General features: G+C 40.3%; 1 protein-coding gene across 5 annotated transcripts in view; it reads right to left on the bottom strand.

The window, feature by feature from the left end:
• Positions 1-19,931, bottom strand: part of LOC129836180 (VPS10 domain-containing receptor SorCS1-like) — a 278,341-nt gene that overhangs the window by 74,018 nt on the left and 184,392 nt on the right. For 3 of the 5 annotated variants that reach the window (XM_055902055.1, XM_055902047.1, XM_055902041.1), the window contains 3 exons: positions 18,634-18,679; positions 15,894-18,251; positions 14,131-14,290 (listed from right to left, as the gene is read on the bottom strand). In XM_055902055.1, coding sequence (XP_055758030.1) covers positions 18,173-18,251; positions 18,634-18,679 — 125 coding nt within the window. In that variant the 3' untranslated portion in view covers positions 14,131-14,290; positions 15,894-18,172. The other 2 variants (XM_055902068.1, XM_055902063.1) reach the window with 2 other exon arrangements.

Raw genomic sequence — 19,931 nt, 5'->3', positions numbered from 1 at the left:
TCAAGCATTTATTATCGTCCTGGGATTCCTAGGACTGCATTCTGATGAAGTTCATCAAAGGTAAGGAAACATTTATTATGTATTTTCTAGTTTCTGTTCACCCCAACATGGCGGCTAATTTGGCTATTGTTCTGAGCTCTGCCTCAGATTATTGCATGATTTGCTTTTTCCGTGAAGTTTTTTTAAAATCTGACAGCGGTTGCATTAAGGAGAGGTATATCTATAATTCCATGTGTACAACTTGCATTATCATCTACATTTATGATGAGTATTTCTGTTGAAACGATGTGGCTATGCAAAATCACTTGATGTTTTTGGAACTGGTGAATGTAACACGCCAATGTAAACTCAGATTCTTTTTTATAAATATGAACTTTATCAAACAAAACATGCATGTATTGTGTAACATGAAGTCCTATGAGTGTCATCTGATGAAGATAATCAAAGGTTAGTTATTAATTTTATCTCTATTTCTGCTTTTTCTGAATGCTATCTTTCGCTGGAAAAATGGCTGTGCTTATTGTGGTTTGATGGTGACCAAACATAATCGTTTGTAATGCTTTCGCTGAAAAGCATATTTGAAATCAGACACTTTGGTGGGATTAACAACGAGAATACCTTTAAAATGATATAAGACACATGTATGTTTGAGGAATATTAATTATGAGATTTCTGTTGTTTGAATTTGGCGCCCTGCACTTTCTCTGGCTGCTGTCATATCGATCCCGGTAGCGGGATGCAGCCATAAAAAGTTAAGCAACGGGTCATAGGCCAAGCCTTCTCTTGTCTATCCTCCTCCCATTACAGGGTCTGAGACGCCCAAGCCTCCCACCATTAGCTCTGACAAATTAAAACCCCAAGTCATTGGCAACTCCATTACTCGCAGTATTAGACATAAAACAAATCATCCAGCGATCATACACCTTTTACCAGGGGGCAGGGCTACCGACGTTAAGGTTAATCTGAAGATGGTGCTGGCTAAGACTAAAACTGGTGAGTGTAGAGAGTATAGGGATATTGTTATCCACGTCGGCACCAACGATGTTAGGTTGAAACAACAAGAGGTCACCAAGCGCAACATAGCTTCAGCGTGTAAATCAGCTAGCAAGATGTGTCGGCATCGAGTGACTGTCTCTGGCCTCCTCCCAGTTAGGGGGAGTGATGAGCTCTACAGCAGAGTCTCACAACTCAATAACTGGTTGAAAACTGTTTTCTGCCCCTCCCAAAAGATAGACTTTGTAGATAATTGGCCCTCTTCCTGGGACTCACCCACAAACAGGAATTTGCCTGGCCTGCTGAGGAGTGATGGACTCCATCCTAGCAGGAGGGGTGCTCTCATCTTATCTACGAACATAGACAGGGCTCTAACCCCTAGGTCCACAATGAGATAGGGTGCAGGCCAGGCAGGAGGCTGTTAGCCAGCCTGCCAGCTTAGTGGAATCTGCCACTAGCACAGTCAGTGTAGTCAGCTCAGATATCCCCATTGAGACCGTGTCTGTGCCTCAATCTAGGTTGGGCAAAACTCAACATGGCGGTGTTCGCCTTAGCAATCTCACTGGAATAGAGAACTCCTCCATTCCTTTCATTATTGAAAGAGATTGTGATATCTCACACCTCAAAATAGAGCTCCTTAATGTTAGATCTCTCACTTCCAAGGCAGATCATAATCTTGATGTGATTGGCCTGACTGAAAAATGGCTTTAGCCTGATGAATTTACTGTGTTAAATGAGGCCTCTCCTCCTGGTTACACTAGTGACCATATCACCCACTTCTAGTCATGAAATCTATGCAGCCTACTCAATCACTTTTTATAGCTACTGTTTACAGGCCTCCTGGGCCGTATACAGTGTTCCTGACTGAATTCCCTGAATTCCTATCGGATCGTGTAGTCATGGCAGATCATATTATCATTTTTGGTGACTTTAATATCCACATGGAAAATTCCACAGACCCACTCCAAAAGGCTTTCGGAGCCATCATCGACTCAGTGGGTTTTGTCCTACATGTCTTCGGACCTACTCACTACCACAGACATACTCTGGACCTAGTTTTGTCCCGTGGAATAAATGTTGTGGATCTTAATGTTTTTCCTCATAATCCTGGACTACCGGCCCACCATTTTATTACGTTTGCAATCGCAACAAATCATCTGCTCAGACCTCAACCAAGGATCATCAAAGCCATGCTATAATGTCTCTGACAACCCAAAGATTCCTAGATGCCCTTCCAGACTCCCTCCACCTACCCAAGTACAAAAATCAGTTAACCACCAAACTGAGGAACTCAATTTAACCTTGCGTGATACCCTAAATGCAGTCGCACCCCTAAAAACAAAAAGCATTTGTCATAAGAAACTAGCTCCCTGGTATACAGAAATTACCCGAGCCCTGAAGCAAGCTTCCAGAAAATTGGAACAGAAATGGCGCAACACCAAACTGGAAGTCTTCCGACTAGCTTTGAAAGACAGTACCGTGCAGTATCGAAGAGCCCTCACTGCTGCTCGATCATCTTATGTTTCCAACTTAATTCAGGAAAATAAGAACAATCCAACATTATTTTCGATACCGTCGCAAAGCTAACTAAAAAGCAGCATTCCCCAAGAGATAATGGCTTTCACTTCAGCCGTGATAAATGAATGAACATCTTTGACGAAAAGATCATTAGAAAGCAAATTACGGACTCCTCTTTAAATCTGCGTAATTCTCTAAAGTTCAGTTGTCCTGAGACAGCACAACACTGCCAGGACCTAGGATCAAGGGAGACACTCAAGTTGTTTAATACTATATCTCTTGACACATTTATGAAAATAGTAATGGTCTCTAAACCTTCAAACTGCATACTGAACACTATTCCAACTAAACTATTGGAAGAGCTGTTTCCTGTGCTTGGCCCTCCTATGTTGAACATAATAAACGGCTCTCTATCCACTGGATGTGTACCAAACTCACTAAAAGTGGCAGTAATAAAGCCTCTCTTGAAAAAGCCAAACCTTGACCCAGAAAATATAAAAAACTATCGGCCTATATCGAGTCTCCCATTCCTCTCAAAACATTTTGAAAAAGCTGTTGCGCAGAAACTCACTGCCTCCCTGAAGACAAACAATATATACAAAATTCTTCAGTCTGGTTTTAGACCCCATCATAGCACTGAGACTGCACTTGTGAAGGTGGTAAATTACCTTTTAATGGCGTCAGACCGAGGCTCTGCATCTGTCCTCGTGCTCCTAGACCTTAATGCTGCTTTTGATACCATCGATCACAACATTCTTCTGGAGAGATTGGAACTCAAATTGGTCTACACGGACATGTTCTGGCCTGGTTTAGATCTTATCTTTCGGATAGATATCAGTTTGTCTCTGTAGAGGGTTTGTTCTCTGACAAATCAACTGTAAATGTAGGTGTTCGTCAAGGCTCCGTTTTAGGACCACTATTGTTTTCACTTTATATATTACATTTGATATTTTATCAAATCTGAATCGAGAATTTCATTTTCATTTGGTTGTAGCAAAAGCTCAAGCGAGCATTGACTTTGTTGGTAAATATAATTTAAGGCCAGTCTTTGGGCTGGATTCAATGTGTATCGCTGAAGTATCGCGGAGGTTCTGCTTGAAAATGTTAAAGACAAATGTGGCGTTTAGGCCTACCGTGAATGCAGTCTCCACAAATGTGGGAACATCGCATTTAATTGTTAATCGTCCTTTATAGAGTATCTTCAGCACTACAGATCGAATAGAGCCCTTTGTGTGTATATCTTCACCGTCACAGGTGGATGGGTTTATAATGTATTTAACATAAAGGTAACTGCCAAAATAATGGAAACACGTGAGTAAATAAGGGATACAGTATATTGAAAGCAGATGCTTCAACACATGTCTGGTTCCTGACTTAATTAAGCAATTTACATCCAATCATGAATTGGGTCATGTATAAAAATGTTGTTTTTATTTTGGCCACCAGCTTAAGCATGACATTGCCCCCATCCACAGGACACAAGTGGTCACTGGATTGTTTTAGGAGCACAAAAACAAGGTAAACCATATGCCATGGCCATCTCAGTCACCAGATCTCAGCCTAATTGAACCCCCGTGGTAGATTCTGGAGCGGTGTCTATGCCAAGGTGCATTGAAACTCTTCTGGCTTGTGGTGACCCAACACCCTATTAAGACACTTTATGCTGGTGTTTCCTTTATTTTGTCAGTTACCTGTATTTTCCTCCACTAAAATTGCCTTCACTCTTGAGACTGACAGATACAAAGCAAAAACAAAAGCTCAAGTGCTATTCATTTGTATTTATGAGCCTCGCTGAATTGGTTATGTGTCTGGCACACTGAGAAGGTGCCATGCTAAAACTCAGAGGTGAAACCTTGCAGCATTGTGTAAGGAGCTGGATGATCTGAATACACAATAGCTTTAGACACATTCAGTATGGTCCTTTGGTGGCGGCGAAATTGAAAACGAAAGCACTTTTCCTCAAAGAGTTTTAAAAGTGTCACGAAATACCAAAACCATTGAGTATATGTTGCTCAGTGCAGGCAAGGGCTGACAACCCCACTTACATAAGGTATCAGTTATGTTTTCTCTCTAAGGTGAGTCAATACATATCACTGAGGGAAAGCAATAGAAAGCAGGTTATGTTATCTTATCTCCACAGTCCAATGTTAGAGAGTGTAATATGCAGCATTAGTGTGTGCTGGTTCTTTCACACAAATGTACAGGGATTTGTCCTTGAACTAGCGATGAACCAACTATCTACTTGGCCCAATAATGAAAAGTAGCTATTCCATATACTGTTTTTGCACCATGTTCTCTCTGACTGCGTCCCAAATCACCCCCTTCCCCTCGCCACTAGGCCCTCCATTTGCACATTCACACACACCACCACCATTTGCGCATTCACGTGTCCCAAAGCTGAGGGAGTGAAAACTATAGAGGGTGTAGGGGCTAACTAGACCCTTAAATAGCCACTTCGACTGAACAAGAAAGCCTGCTGGCCTCAGTGCAATGTCCTATCCCAGCACGCAATGCCATATGTTTGAAGTTTGCTAAGTTTTATACAAAATATTGATTTTGAGATTTGACATGTAACAGACGAAATAGTTCCCAAATTATATATGAAACGACTGGGTGGATTTGGTAATTAGAATTTCATGCTGGTTTAATTATTTAAAAGTGTAACATGAATTGCATCATTCAAGTCAGGAGTAGTGTGTCCTGAAGTTGATGGGTTTATTGATCCTATCCCCACTCTCTGGAAGTCACCCTCTGAGTTCCATCAGCAACACGTGACAACGGAGGGCCCTCTGAGCTAGTTGGTAGGGTCTCTCTCTCTCTCTCACTCAAAGACATACATTACAGAATATTACAAACTTAACAAGTTTATGCATGTGCCTTGCTATTCTTACGTACATACGCTTATCTTTTAATGGTTATTGCTAATCCAAATATCTACATTACGATCAATATCATGATATTGACAATAAGCTCATTATCTCCCTAACGGATCCTCCATATCTCCCTTATTGATCTATTTTCTAAATATCTGCAGTGGAGCTGGACCTTCTGCTCACCTCCTGCTCCTCCATCACCCTGTTATCATGAGGTCATAGAGTTGCTATCAGGCTTAGCCAATTATATTACCTTCATAAATTCAAGTTAAACTAGATGGAGCTCATGTCCAAACGTGTTAGTGCAGATCATTTTTCATACAAAGTTTACCTAGATATGGGTACAACGATACATATTCAGCCTTTGAATTACAGCAAATAGCCTCCGGTGTGGTCGTCCTAACTCCATTTTGAAGAGAGGTAAATAATGCATATTTTTTATGTAGTCTGCTGAGCGTGTGAAATTATCAATGAATAAATGAGTTATTCCCTTGTTTTTAAAATATTATAAAAATATGAATGTTTCATTACTCCTCTTACGTGATTTTGTGAATTTATTTATGCTAAACTCTGAGAGATGTTGTTCAAATATTGTGGACAGCAGTACGTCTCCTCAGATTCTTCAGTCTGTAGTTGGACCCTAGAAGGAATACTAAATATGTTGTTGTTATGGGCTAGCCCTCATTTCACATTTCTCATTAAGATAATCTCTAATGTTAAATGTACAAGCTTACTCCCAACTTGAAGGGTCAAAAAGTTTTGGAGCTAATTTAAGGGGATTTGATATCAAACATTTTCTATTATGATAGTCAACGGAGGTTGATGTCTATCCCCTCTCTTCAGTGTAAGTGTTTGCAGAACTCATGAGTGACTAGAAGGGCTTTTCATCTAGCTAAGTGCCTCTGATTATGTAATAGGCTTCTTTGTGAATGTGATTATGTGGTAGATTTAATAAATGGATTATTATTATTACAATATGCATAAGCCACCCCTGTAATGGCTTCCTGTCCTCTTCCGGTCCCTGTGGGTTGTAAGACAATGGAAAGCTGTCCTCTAGCGCGCCTGTTGTTAGCAGAGGAAAATAACCCCAAGTCAGAAGCAATAGATGCTTATGGAGGTTGTTTTCCTCTACGTTATGCTCAATGGGAGACACCAGATGATGATATTGCAGTTTTCAAGCAAGACCACAACATTGCACATCACATGACATCACTGTTTGTGCCATACCACAGTGGGCCTAAATTAATACTTATTTTGATTAACCTGTCTAGGATCAGCGTGGCGCTAGCGGCACCCCCCCCCCCCCCCACTGAAAAACCAGTGCCGCGAAATTCAAAAAAAAATATTTTTTTAAAATATTTAACTTTCACACATTAAAGTCCAATACAGCTAATGAAAGACACAGATCTTGTGAATCCAGTCAACATTTCCGATTTTTAAAATGTTTTACAGGGAAGACACAATATGTAAAGATGTACATCTATTACCTAAAAACACATTAGCATAATCCACCATCTTTTATTTGTCCACCAACACCAGTAGCCATCACCAATTCGGCTAAACTAAGATATTTATAGCCCCTAACCAACAAAAAAACTCATTAGATGACAGTCTGATAACATATTTATGGTATGGGATAGGTTTTGTTAGAAAAAAGTGCATATTTCAGGTAGATGGCATAGTTTACAATTGCACCCACCATCACAAATGGACTAGAATAATTACAATGAGCAACGTGTTTACCTAACTACTAATCATCAAACATTTCGTAAAAATACACAGCATACACGAATCGAAAGACACAGATCCTGTGAATACAGACAATATTTCAGATTTTCTAAGTGTCTTACAGCGAAAACACAATAAATCGTTATATTAGCTTAGCACATAGCAATTAGCAGCCCAGCATTGATTCTAGCCAAAGTGAGCGATAAAAGTCAACATCGCCAAAAGATATTAATTTTTTCACTAACCTTCTCAGAATTCTTCCGATGACACTCCTGTAACATCACATTACAACATGCATATACAGTTTGATCGAAAATGTTTATATTTAGCCACCAAAATCATGGTTAGACAATGTGAAATGTAGACAAGCTGGTAAAGAAAAAGTCCTTGCGCCACTTAGACAGTGATCTACTCTTATACATAAATACTCATAAACGTGACTAAAAAATATAGGGTGGACAGGGATTGATAGACAATTTAATTCTTAATACAATTGCGTTATTACATTTTTTAATTTATCCTTACTTTTCAATACAGTTTGCGCCAAGCGAAGCTACGTCAAAAAACATGGCGTCCTAAGCCACTAAAATGTTTCGACAGAAACACGATTTATCATAATAAAAATGTCCTACCTTGAGCTGTTCTTCCATCAGTATCTTGGGCAAAGGATCCTTTCTTGGGAGAAATCGTCTTTTGGTGGAAAGCTGTCCTCTTGCCATGTGGAAATGTCAACTGCGTTCGGGATGAACTGAAAAGCGTGCCCAACTTTTCACATCGTTGCAAAAATAAATGTCCCAAAATCGCACTAAACGGATATAAATTGCTATAAAACGCTTTAAATTAACTACCTTATGATGTTTTTAACTCCTATAACGAGTGAAAAGATGACCGGAGAAATATAACAGGCTAAACTAACGCTTGGAACAGGTGCGCGCCGGTGTCCTCTAGGCTCATGACGCAGCTCCCAAAGAATGACTAGCTTCAGGGTTTTTTCATTTGTAGGGCCTGTGAACGCGCAATCGACCCCGTTGGAATCGTCATCACGTAAAGGCATCCAGGGGAAGACGTAAGAAGTGTCCGTATAGTCATAGCAACGACAGTGCCCTTTTAACTGACTTCAGAAGAGTGGCCAACATTTCTCAAATCTGACTCCATGTCAGGGAAATTGCTGTAGAATGGGCTCTGTTCCACTTAGAGACAAAATTTCAACTCCTATAGAAACTATAGACTGTTTTCTATCCAATAATAATAATAATATGCATATTGTACGATCAAGGATTTTGTGGGAAGCCGTTTAAAAAATTAGCCAAATTAGCATAAATAGTCTAAACAGCGCCCCCATCCCCAACAGGTTAAGTACATTTTTGAGTGATTATACTGAAAGTCAAGTTCATTTTAGTTGACATATTATGATAAACAACATGTGGGAGGTATGGAGTAATCCTAAAATCCTTTATTACAGAAAATAATAGCTGTTGAAATTTGTATTTTTGTTATGTTTACTCAGTCAACTATCCTAAGCACCACAACAGTCTTGGGCCTTGGGTCTCAAAATGTACATCCTTATGAACAAACCACCTCTTCACAGGAGTGCCATCCTAACCAATATCAGTGTTATCCTACATGTGGGAGCTCTGCAAATGCGTGGGAGCCCAGCTCACATTAAAATAATGTGTAAATACACTTTTGCCTAGAACCAAGCTTCTATTACCCTACCCACATGTCTATCAGCAAATATTGCCAATCATTAGAGTATATGTTTGTGGTTCTAAGGCTGTGTTTACACAGGCAGCACAATACTGAAATTTTGTCCCCTAATTGGTATTTTGACCAATAACATCAGATCTTTTCACCTCAGTCTTTTTTAGAGCTGATCTGATTGGTCAAAAGACCAATTAGTGGGAAAAATATCAGAATTGGGCTGCCTGTGTAAACGCAGCCTAAGAGACCTGTATAACATTGTGATGGGTCCCAAGGTGAAAGAGGGAGAAAGGCCCCAATATTAATCTAACCCTAGGTATAATGAGGCTGTTCTGAAGGCTTTCCCCTCTGATGGCCCTTGTTTATGCCAGGCTTTGCTGTTCAGTGGTATCCTTTTCATTTCCAAGTCTGCCCATCTGCCAACTACCGCAGAAACTGCGAAAGTTAAATAAACTATTCGAAGGACAGTCTTTATTCGGCAATAACTGACAGAGTACATTTATAGTCTGGTGAAGGCCCAATCCCTTGAGAGGACGGTGGCTTCGCAGATGACAATGCTGCAATCTTTCTTGACAAAGGGTATTTTATCAAGTGCAAAAATTCTGCCTCCAATCAATTCTTCACCGCTTCGTCCGCTCTTACCGTCTACAGGCGGCTCGAGGATAATGAAAAAAAAGTAGCCACTTCAACAACGCTCATTGTTGATGTTCGAGTGGTAGCAGGTGTCACATGGCGCGGCTGTCAAATTAAGGACGATTTACCTGTCAGTGTCAAAAGAATGGCAGTAGAAAAGATCAGAAGGGGAAGTGGCATCCCATAGTACAGTGAAGTTATCCTGTCGCCGTGGTGATAATTAAACCAGTGCCTCATAGCAATACCTCATCACCTGTTTGGGTTCAGAAAGGAGACACTCAGTGACCTCGCTACCATAGAAGGAAATTGAGAAAATATTCTAAAGAAGTATGACTTCTCTAAAATAGCCAGAGACAGTATAGTATCTACAATAACAAGATACGGTATAGTATCTACAGTAACAAGATACAGTATAGGATCTACAATAACAAGATACAGTATAGTATCTACAATAATGAGATACAGTATAGTATTTAAAGTAACAAGATGCAGTATGTTTAACAGGAACTTACTGTATAACATGCCTGCAATGTCGGAAGATTAACTTGTAACACATAACCGATTTGATCATTTCTGAACAAGTGTCGGTGACCGCTATCAGAAACTATCCCATTAACAAGATTCATTCTCTACCTTTGTCTTGCAGCCTTTGCAAGTATTTTACAATAACTGTTGTAGCTGCTATTTGCTAATTACATGCCCGTCACTAGAGACACACACGTACATATCCACCTAATAGCTTTAGATAATTCATTTTCCACACAGTAACATCGTGACAGACAGGAATACAGCAGTATATTGTATAAATGCCTGCAGCAGTGTAAATAAGTGGCTGATTCTGATCTGCAGAGTTGGTGCTAGGGGGTGCATTGTGTACACTTCAGCTCCTGGCTGTAGCTTCTATAGCTGGCTGAAGCAGATGTAATGTATCAAGGTTTGTCAGACAGTGTACAGTGATGCGGTTTGCTGGCTCCTTAACGACTTCAGTGCTGATGAACTAGGAGAAACTGGAGTTGTTAGACTTTGAGTGAAGGTATGTGCTGAAGTTTGGCTTTTTAAACACTTTCCCCCAACACTGTTGACACTGTTTTTCAACACTGGTTTTCCCGAAATTATATTTTTCTCTACACTGTTTTAACACTGTAGTACTTGGACAACTGTAATGAAGAAGGAATGATTTGCATAACATCAGTTTAACGCCCATCAATCTATCAAACACATGTATTTTATAAAGCCCTTCTAGCATCAGCAGTTGTCATTATGTGCTTAGACAGATAGCCAGCCTAAAACCCCCAAAGAGCAAAAAAATGCAGATGTGGACGCAGAGAGGCTAGGAAAAATTTCCTAGAAAGGCAGGAACCTAGGAAGGAACCTAGAGAGGATCTAGGCTCTGAGGGGTGGCTCCTCCTCTGGCTGTGCCGGTTGGAGATTATAAGAGTACATGGACATAAAGGCTAGATCATTCTTCAAGCTGTTCAAGTGTTCATAGATGACCAGCAGGGTCAAATAATATAAACAGCGGTTATAGAGGGTGCAACCGCTCAGCACCTTAGGAGTAAATGTCAGTTGGCTTTTCACAGCCGAGCGCTCAGAGGTCGAGACAGCAAGTGTGCGAAAGAGAGATAGAAATCTGTGATGGTAGTCAAAGTCGTTTTTAATTGTATTGCAGTTGATTGGTCAAGATGACATCCATACAAGCATTATACTCCGATTTCCACCTCAACATAGTGGAAAAAACAAAAGCCTAAATGTAGGCAAATTTTGCTGTGGGGCAATGAGGAGTTTCAGGAAATATCCCCCACGACATCTTTCCCCCACGCGTTTCCATGGCATTTCCATTAATTTGGTCGAGTTCCACTGACCTCATTACTGCATCTGTGTACACACAGATTTCTTAATTTCCCTTTCCCACAATCTTGATTCCCTTTCCGATTTAATAGGTAATCTTATAATAGGTGTTCAACATTTGTACCAAAAAAATAATCAAACCAACTGAATAGAATCTGATGTAAAGCAATGAACACAAGAGAAAACTATTCAAACGAATATTGTAGAATAAAATATCTAAACCAATAAATAAGCAGACAAACTGTAACAAATGTAACACAACCCAACTACTTTCCCTACAAAACCTGCAGCAGTACAGACAAATATAAACAGGTCTTGCCTCTGAGGGATGTCTGAAGAACAGCACTGTTGAATGATCGACAACCAAGGCTGAAATGCCAACGCATGTTTCCCGCTCATAGGTTAAAAGGAGCTTCGAGGCGCATGGGATGAATGGTTGTAATCCACCCTTCTAATGGCCTTACGTGTCAAAGGAAAGTCTTTCCGAAGAAATTCAGGGGAAATAAAAGGAATTATACATGTGGATGAACTCTGAGTGACCTTTTAGCTCAGCTTGTTCATCTTTGTCTGCCAGTGGAGGAACTGGAAGAGTCACCTTAGGAACTGGTGGTGGCAGAGATGACACAAAGAAAAAACACTTCAATGTTCCCGTTATCTGTCACGACGTTAATCATCTTTCTTTTTAATAAGTATTTGAACAAAGCCGACGTGACATTGAGAACATCAAAGTGAGTTGTCAACAACAAACAAAATAGGGACAATCAGATGAGTGAGGATGATGCAATTATCGTTCAACAAAACAAAGTGTTGCGTTGTTAAGTCCTGTCAGGAAGAATGCCTCTGTGGATGGAGTTTCATTTATCATAACAACGTTAGATTGTTGCCATGACAACTGCTATAACACTCATATTAAAATGTAACTCCACTCTTGTTGAGTTACTCCACAAATGTAACTCCACAATGTAACAAGGGACTACAGACACAGAAGCTCCACCTCTTTCCTTTACTACTGAACACACTTATATTTATTATATTTTTATTTTTCCGTTATTTTACCAGGTAAGTTGACTGAGAACACATTCTCATTTACAGCAACAACCTGAGGAATAGTTACAGGGGAGAGGAGAGGGATGAATGAACCAATTGTAAACTGGGGATTATTAGGTGACCATGATGGTTTGAGGGCCAGATTGGGAATTTAGCTAGGACAGCGGGGTTAACACCCCTAGTCTTACTCTTACGATAAGTGCCATGGGATCTTTAATGACCTCAGAGAGTCAGGACACCCTTTTAACATCCCATCCAAAAGACAGCAACCCTACACAGGCAGGGCATTATCCCCAATCACTGCCCTGGGGCATTGGGATATACTCCAGGAAAGAGTGCCTCCTACTGGACCTCCAACACCACTTCCAGCAGCATCTGGTCTCCCATGCAGGGACTGACCAGGACCAACCCTGCTTAGCTTCAGAAGCAAGCTAGCAGTGGTATGCAGGGTGGTATGCTACACAATCATGGGAATCACTTTCTTTGTGCAACAAACAATCTCTAAACATTCCCATCCTTCTCTCACTCTCCTGTGTGTCGTCACATGCCGACTCCAGGCACGGCATTGTGGGATAGCTCGGCATGGTGCATTCGGTGCTTAACCATCCACCCATCTCTGCTTACCGCCAGACTGTCTACACCTGCTGCCAGGGACCTGTGCGTGACTGGATCTCCTGCTACTCCTGCTAGTGACAGCTTTCAGAGGACTGCATTGCACAGCCGTGTAGTGGAGGAACCTATCATCTTGCTAGCATGTACACTATTGTGTGTACAGTATTTCATTACAGTAGGGAATTCAAGTGGTGGAACTTGACTCAACAGTTGGTTTCTAACTTCTAAATGAAGCTGATGAAATGTGTTGATAGTGGGATGATTTGATAAGACTCATATGGAGGAGATGGTGGTTAAAAATCATTGTCTTGTGTAGTTTTTACTCTAGACACCTCATCAGATGAGTGGAAAGTCAACACAAAGTTGTTCTGTTCCCTTCGAGTATGGAGATAATGTTTGAGGAGATTACCATGAAACTCTATGAGAGTTGACATGCTTTACAGAGACAGAACACTCTGTGAATAGATTCCAGCAAAGGACTTGATAAACTATATCACTGCAAAATACCCCGAAGCTACTTGTCCTTGTCACGCTGTTGGGCCTTATACAATATACTCATCAGTACATGCAACTGGCATGTACAACAATATGTGATCACCTTGATGAGTCAGACAAAAATGATATCCATGAATCATAAATGGTTGATTCCACTTTTCTCGTTACATTCAAAGGGCAGACAATAGAACTAATCCCATGATGTTTATGTCAAGTGTTGTCTGTTACAAAGAGTTTAACTGTTGAGATGCAGGTAAAGATGACCACCAATTATGTGTTTTATTTCGTTTCAAGCAGGGGTGGCGTTGCGTTTTCCTGGTTTAATATTTAGAAAATGATGTCCATCTCAACAGTTAAGCTGTTGTTTCATATGTGGGACATTAGTGGCTGACCCATTGGTTCGTTTGTTTCCTTATTTCCTTCGGAAGATACACTACTCCTCCTTTTTCCCACCAGTTAATTCCATGTAAAGATACAATGAAGACTTTATACACTGCAGGTTAAAAGTCAACACTGTTATACATGGAGAAATGACCCATATGTGTTCCAGTCCAATACAATTAGCTTCGACAATATATGTGTCATATTGGTGGATCTTTCTCAACAAAGAAGTTCAAAGTCAACAAATCAGCAACTTGCTAATAACACAATAAACAACGATTTATCAGACTATGTATCTTACGTTTAACCCTAGTGTCCATCTCCTTCTCCGTGACTTCTTTGGCCGTAGAAAACTCACTGAGGGTGGTCTTAGGCGGGCTGTCACTCTGGCTGACCAAACCGATCATCTCCTGCTCTTTCTCTGGTTCACCTCCGCGTATATGTTCATCCAAGCAATTTTTCTACAGATCGGTAAACGTAGACAGACAACAGCCATGTTACAATAGGGAATGACTATTCAATGATGGTCTGTCCCGTTTGCAGCATTTCTCAAAGATGTACACTACCGTTCAAAAGTTTGAGGTCACTTAGACATTGTTATTGTTGTAAATGACTATTGTAGCTGGAAACGGCAATTTTTTTTATGGAATATCTACATAGGTGTACAGAGGCCCATTATCAGCAACCATCACTCCTGTGTCCCAATAGCACGTTGTGTTAGCTAATCCAAGTTTATCTTTTTTAAAAGCTAATTGATCATTAGAAAGCCCTTTTGCAATTATGTTTGCACAGTTGAAAACTGTTGTTCTGATTAAAGAAGCAATACAACTGGCCTTCTGTAGACTAGTTGAGTATCTGGAGCATCAGCATTTATGGGTTCGATTACAGGCTCAAAATGGCCAGAAACAAATACCTTTTTTCTGAACCTCGTAAATCTACTCTTGTTCTGAGAAAGGAAGGTTATTCCATGTGAGAAATTGCCAAGAAACTGAAGATCTCGTACAACACTGTGTACTACTCCCTTCACAGAACACAGCAAACTGGCTCTAACCAGAATAGAAATAGGAGCGGGAGGCCCCGATGCACAACTGAGCAAGAGGACAAGTACATTAGAGTGTCTAGTTTGAGAAACAGACGCCCCACAAGTCCTCAACTGGCAGCTTCATTAAATAGTACCCGCAAACACCAGTCTCAACGTCAACAGTGAAGAGGTGACTCCGGGATGCTGGCCTTCTAGGCAGAGTTGCAAAGAAATGTAATGAAGCTGCCAGTTGAGGACTTGTGATATTCTTGTCATTTCTCAGAACAAGAATAGTCTGACGAGTTTCAGAAGAAAGTGCTTTGTTTCTGGACGTTTTGAGCCTGTAATCGAACCCATAAATGCTGATGCTCCAGTTACTCAACTAGTTTAAAGAAGGCCAGTTTCTTTGCTTCTTTAGTCAGAACAACAGTTTTCAGCTAACATAATTGAAAAGGGTTTTCTAATGATCAATTAGCCTTTTCAAATAATAAACTTGTATTAGCTAACATAACGTGCCATTGGAAAACAGGAGAGGTGGTTGCTGATAATGGGCCTCTGTACGCCTATGTAGATATTCCATAACAAATATGCTGTTTCCAGCTACAATAGTCATTTACACCATTAACAATATCTACACTGCATTTCTGATCAATTTGATGTTATTTTAATGGACAAAAAAAATGATTTTCTTTCAAAACAAGGACATTTCTAAGTGACCCCAAACTTTTGAACGGTAGTATATATTACACCGTTTGTTCAGATTTGGTATTTCAACAAGACTAAATTAACCCCTGGATGTGTAATTATCACGAAGCCACTAGATATGTATCTAAGAAAATCTTCCTCTCACCATGATTAGAATATGTGTTAATCCACTCGTACTTCAATTTATTTGAAATGAAAAGAAACTTAATTGTTGATTGATGCAGGCCCTACCAATCTAGCATATTATTATAATATGCATTTTTAATGACGATTGCAGGTGTTTAGAGCAGTGCTGCGATACAGTGTTCAAAGATATAATCATAAAGTACTGTACGTACCTCTTGAATTTGTAGATGAGAAACACTGCTAAACCCAGGAATACTACTGATAGGAGCATCAGCATGGATGAACTGCTGTGTCTCGGGCTGGAATCCACCAAGGGTGCTGTAACAGAGAGTAGAGGAAGATAAACGTTAAACATAACAAGAACATAGCAACACAATAAAGGCTAATCTGGGAATGCCTTGGAAATGTCCCTGCTTCATTGCCAATATTGATCCTGTACATTATAATATTGTGTCACTAATCACAACCATGGAGTACAGTTGAGATATATCTTTTGCATCACAGCAGTCTGCTACAGTAGGGCTAAATACTGTGCAGTCAATGCATACGCTTTACTTGAATCAGTTTTCTTTAAACAAAGTGGTATTAAACAGGACCACAGTGTACAATAAAGAATGTTGGTGCCACAACATTGTCAAAAACTAAGCCCTTCCAGTGGTTCATATACAGCAACTAATTGCAGTTATTTTGTCTGTTTTGTTTGATGATGTAGTCTAGGCCGAAAAGAACAGAGCTGGGACGAGGGATGCCTCCACCGCCAAGTTTATTCAACAGTAAATAAATCCGGTTTAGGACTTTGGGTAGATCCACAGCAATGATTGTGCATTTTTAATATCCCACATTTAAAAGACTGTGATAGCGTAAAATTGCTATTTCTAAATGGTTGCCTTTTCTCTAACTAAAAGCCATCTGCTTAAAACAAGCATAGCGACATTCATATTCCAAGGTAAATGCTAAATTATGCTAAAAACAAGCCTTTTACAATGACAACTTTCACAAATAAAGTGCAACAGTTACTGTGGAATAAACTGGAATATTGTGATGCTGATTATACTATTCAACACATCCATCTCACCCTCTCTGGGGTAATACATTGACTTTGTAATGCATATTAATATCCATTATCAAAGCTAGCACACCGTATATTTTCTACTTTGTATTTTTTTCCAGCCCCAGCTCTGAGAGGCAGCCTGTGATGTCAATGGCCTTTCTGAAGCAGCTTGAAGGCTCTTCCCACTTTTTCTAAGGTGAGACACACACAAACACAAACACACACACCTACCCCCCACCCACGCTCCAACTTTAACCCTCAACTCTTCAATATGGACCCAGCTGGTGTGGTAAGTATGGTGTTGTATGAGTATATAGAAGGAGGCTGGACTACTGCTCTGAATCCATTCAATACTCTTAACTCTCAATACTCTCTTTTCCATTGTGGAGGAGATTTTGTGTTGTTTTTGGGTAGACGCTGGCAAAACATTTAAATTGCAGCCAAGAGTAGTTATTTGTTTGCCTCATTTTGAGCCAATACTCAAACTGATGTAATGTTGTTGATTATTTTTAGGACATTCTGAATTCTGCATATATTTATAACCAAACTTCTCTTTTTTTGTCATTTTCTCAAAGACTAAATAATCAACAAAATGATACTCAGGGCAACACTCATTTTGTGGTTGGATGGTTGTTAAAGACAGTGAACAGATGTTGGGCGTCTTGATGGTAGATATAAAATATGCCTTGTCTCAAGAAGTTCCACTTTTTAATTATATCCATCCTTCCCTTCCTCCATTGTCCTCCTCCAATCTTCATACACCAAGGATGATGACAAACATATCATGCATTTTAAAAACAGAACAAAACATGTGCTTGGCTTATCCTATCCAAATATGGCTCTTGAAGCCATTATCTCCAGTAAATGACATTGCATTTCTGACATTGCAAAAATGAACAAACACAGCTAAAAAAACAGAAGAATATGTAGAGAAAATAATGATTTCTCTTGCAGGTACATACAGTTAATTATATGTAATTATTTTGATATCGTCACACCCTGATCTGTTTCACCTGTCCTTGTGATTGTCTCCACCCCCCTCCGGGTGTCGCCTATCTTCCCCATTATCCCTTGTGTATTTATACCTGTGTTCTCTGTTTGTCCGTTGCCAGTTTGTCTTGTTTGTTAAGTCAACCAGCATTTTTGTTCTCAGCTCCTGCTTTTCCCAGTCTCTCCTTTTTCTCGCCCTCCTGGTTTTGACCCTTGCCTGTCCTGTCTCTGAGCCCACCTGCCTGACCACTCTGCCTGCCCCTGAGCCTACCTGCTGACATGTACCTTTGCCCCACCTCTGTTTTACTGACCCCTGCCTGCATTGATCTGTCTATTGCCTGCTCTGTTGGAATATTAAACCATTGCCAATTATACATGTCTGATTCTGGGTCTTACCTTGTTTCCTGATTGATACTAACTTCTTTCCTTACCCACAGCTAGCTGTGTGATCTAAACAATTACTCTTGCTTCTGGCTTTAGTTCAAACGCCACCAGATTCTGGTTCAGATCGCTGGCAAGTATCTCAGATCTGTTGAAGGAGATGAAAGAAGCATCATTTAGTCAAACAATTTCCACCCTTTACAGCTCTTTCAATTCACACACACTGCATAATTAAATATGCATCTTGTCATGATACCGACCACTTTGGTTCAATTGTCGGACTCGGGCGCATAGAATTAATGTGTCTGTGTCTGTCATTTCAACCATGACAATGCATTTATCCTATTGTGTGAATTGGCGTGATGGATTGTAAACAGTTTGTTATACATGCAATGACAGAATTACAATGACACTCAACATGTCAGTGTCGAATGTAACTCTAGATTGCTCTAGCTCCACTTCGCTCTGTTTCTTGCCCTCTGATTGGTTCTTGTGTGGTAACAGGAAGAGCTCAGCGGCCGTTGGCACACCTGGAAACACTGCAACCAATAGCTGATCCTCTGGAAAGTCTGACACCTGTTGACAATGAACAATACTGTTGTAATATATTCATACTTGTATGGTATTCTTAGTCTACAGTCCAAATTACTGCCCTTAGATTATATACATATTTAATATGTTTGAAATCAAAGGAGAGGGAGGTGACAATTAAAAACATTTGGGCTTAACCAAGATGTGGTAATAACCAATACAACCTCCAGGTAAACAATGCTACAATATGTCACCAAACCAATAGATGACAAGTCAACATTAATACAACTTCATTTTTGGGTGACACTTTATTTGACACCTAGCATTATAATACGTTATGACGCGGTTATAACCATGTCTTAATATGTCATAACATTTTACATCACGTGTCATAACATTTTCATTACACTGTCATGACATATATATATTTAGACTTGTTGTGACACACAGTACCAGTCAAACACTTGCTCTGGGAGTGCAGAGCTGCCAGAGACCTGTGGAAGGAAGCAGGCCCCCTGATCTCCCTGTGTTTGCCAGCAGGGGAGGACCTTACGCCCCAGCTCGTGCTGTATGGGGTGGGAACAAGGCCTATACCAAGCTCTGGCCTACCCTCATGTGTCTAGGATGCACTGTGGTCCTCCCGCAACCTGCTGGTAGTGAAACGAGTAGAAACCGCCCCGCAGGCAGCGGCCATGGTAGCCATGGAAGCCCTGGGGTGGTACAGAAGAAAGGGGGCCTCGACCCCAGGCGAAGGGTCCCCCACAACACCCAAGGTCCCGGCGGCCACGGCCTGACAGCGCTACGGCGCCTAGGGGAGGGATCTCCTCTGGGCCCCGACGGACGGGACGATAATTGATTCGGAGGAGCAGGCGGAGGCGAGCTTGATAAGTACTCACCCCGTTCCTGTACAAAGGACTGAAGACAGCCTTTTAACAGTGACTTTTTAACATGTTTTTCATGTCTTAAAAATGTTTTACCTTTGTTAAATCATTTGTACACATTTTAAATGGCTTTTACAGTTGGATGTTTTTAACAAGAAAAAATAATTTTATTCATGGTTGTTTCTATTGATTTTAACAACATGTACTTTTTAACAAATTTAAATGTAATATTCAAATGCTGTGTTTTATGCTTTTATGCAGTTTTTATGTGTATAAAATGATGTGCAGAAATATATGGGCTGTTATAAAGGAATTGAAACAACAAAACTTTTCCAAAAGAAAATTCAAAAAAATGTCAAAGATTTGGACACACCTACTCATTAAAAGGTTTTTCTTAATTTTTTATTTTTCCTACA

This window comes from Salvelinus fontinalis, chromosome 3 (genome assembly GCF_029448725.1).
Source record: "Salvelinus fontinalis isolate EN_2023a chromosome 3, ASM2944872v1, whole genome shotgun sequence".
Classification (NCBI taxonomy): Eukaryota; Metazoa; Chordata; class Actinopteri; order Salmoniformes; family Salmonidae; genus Salvelinus; species Salvelinus fontinalis.
This window is presented reverse-complemented; position numbering and strand designations above follow the sequence as displayed.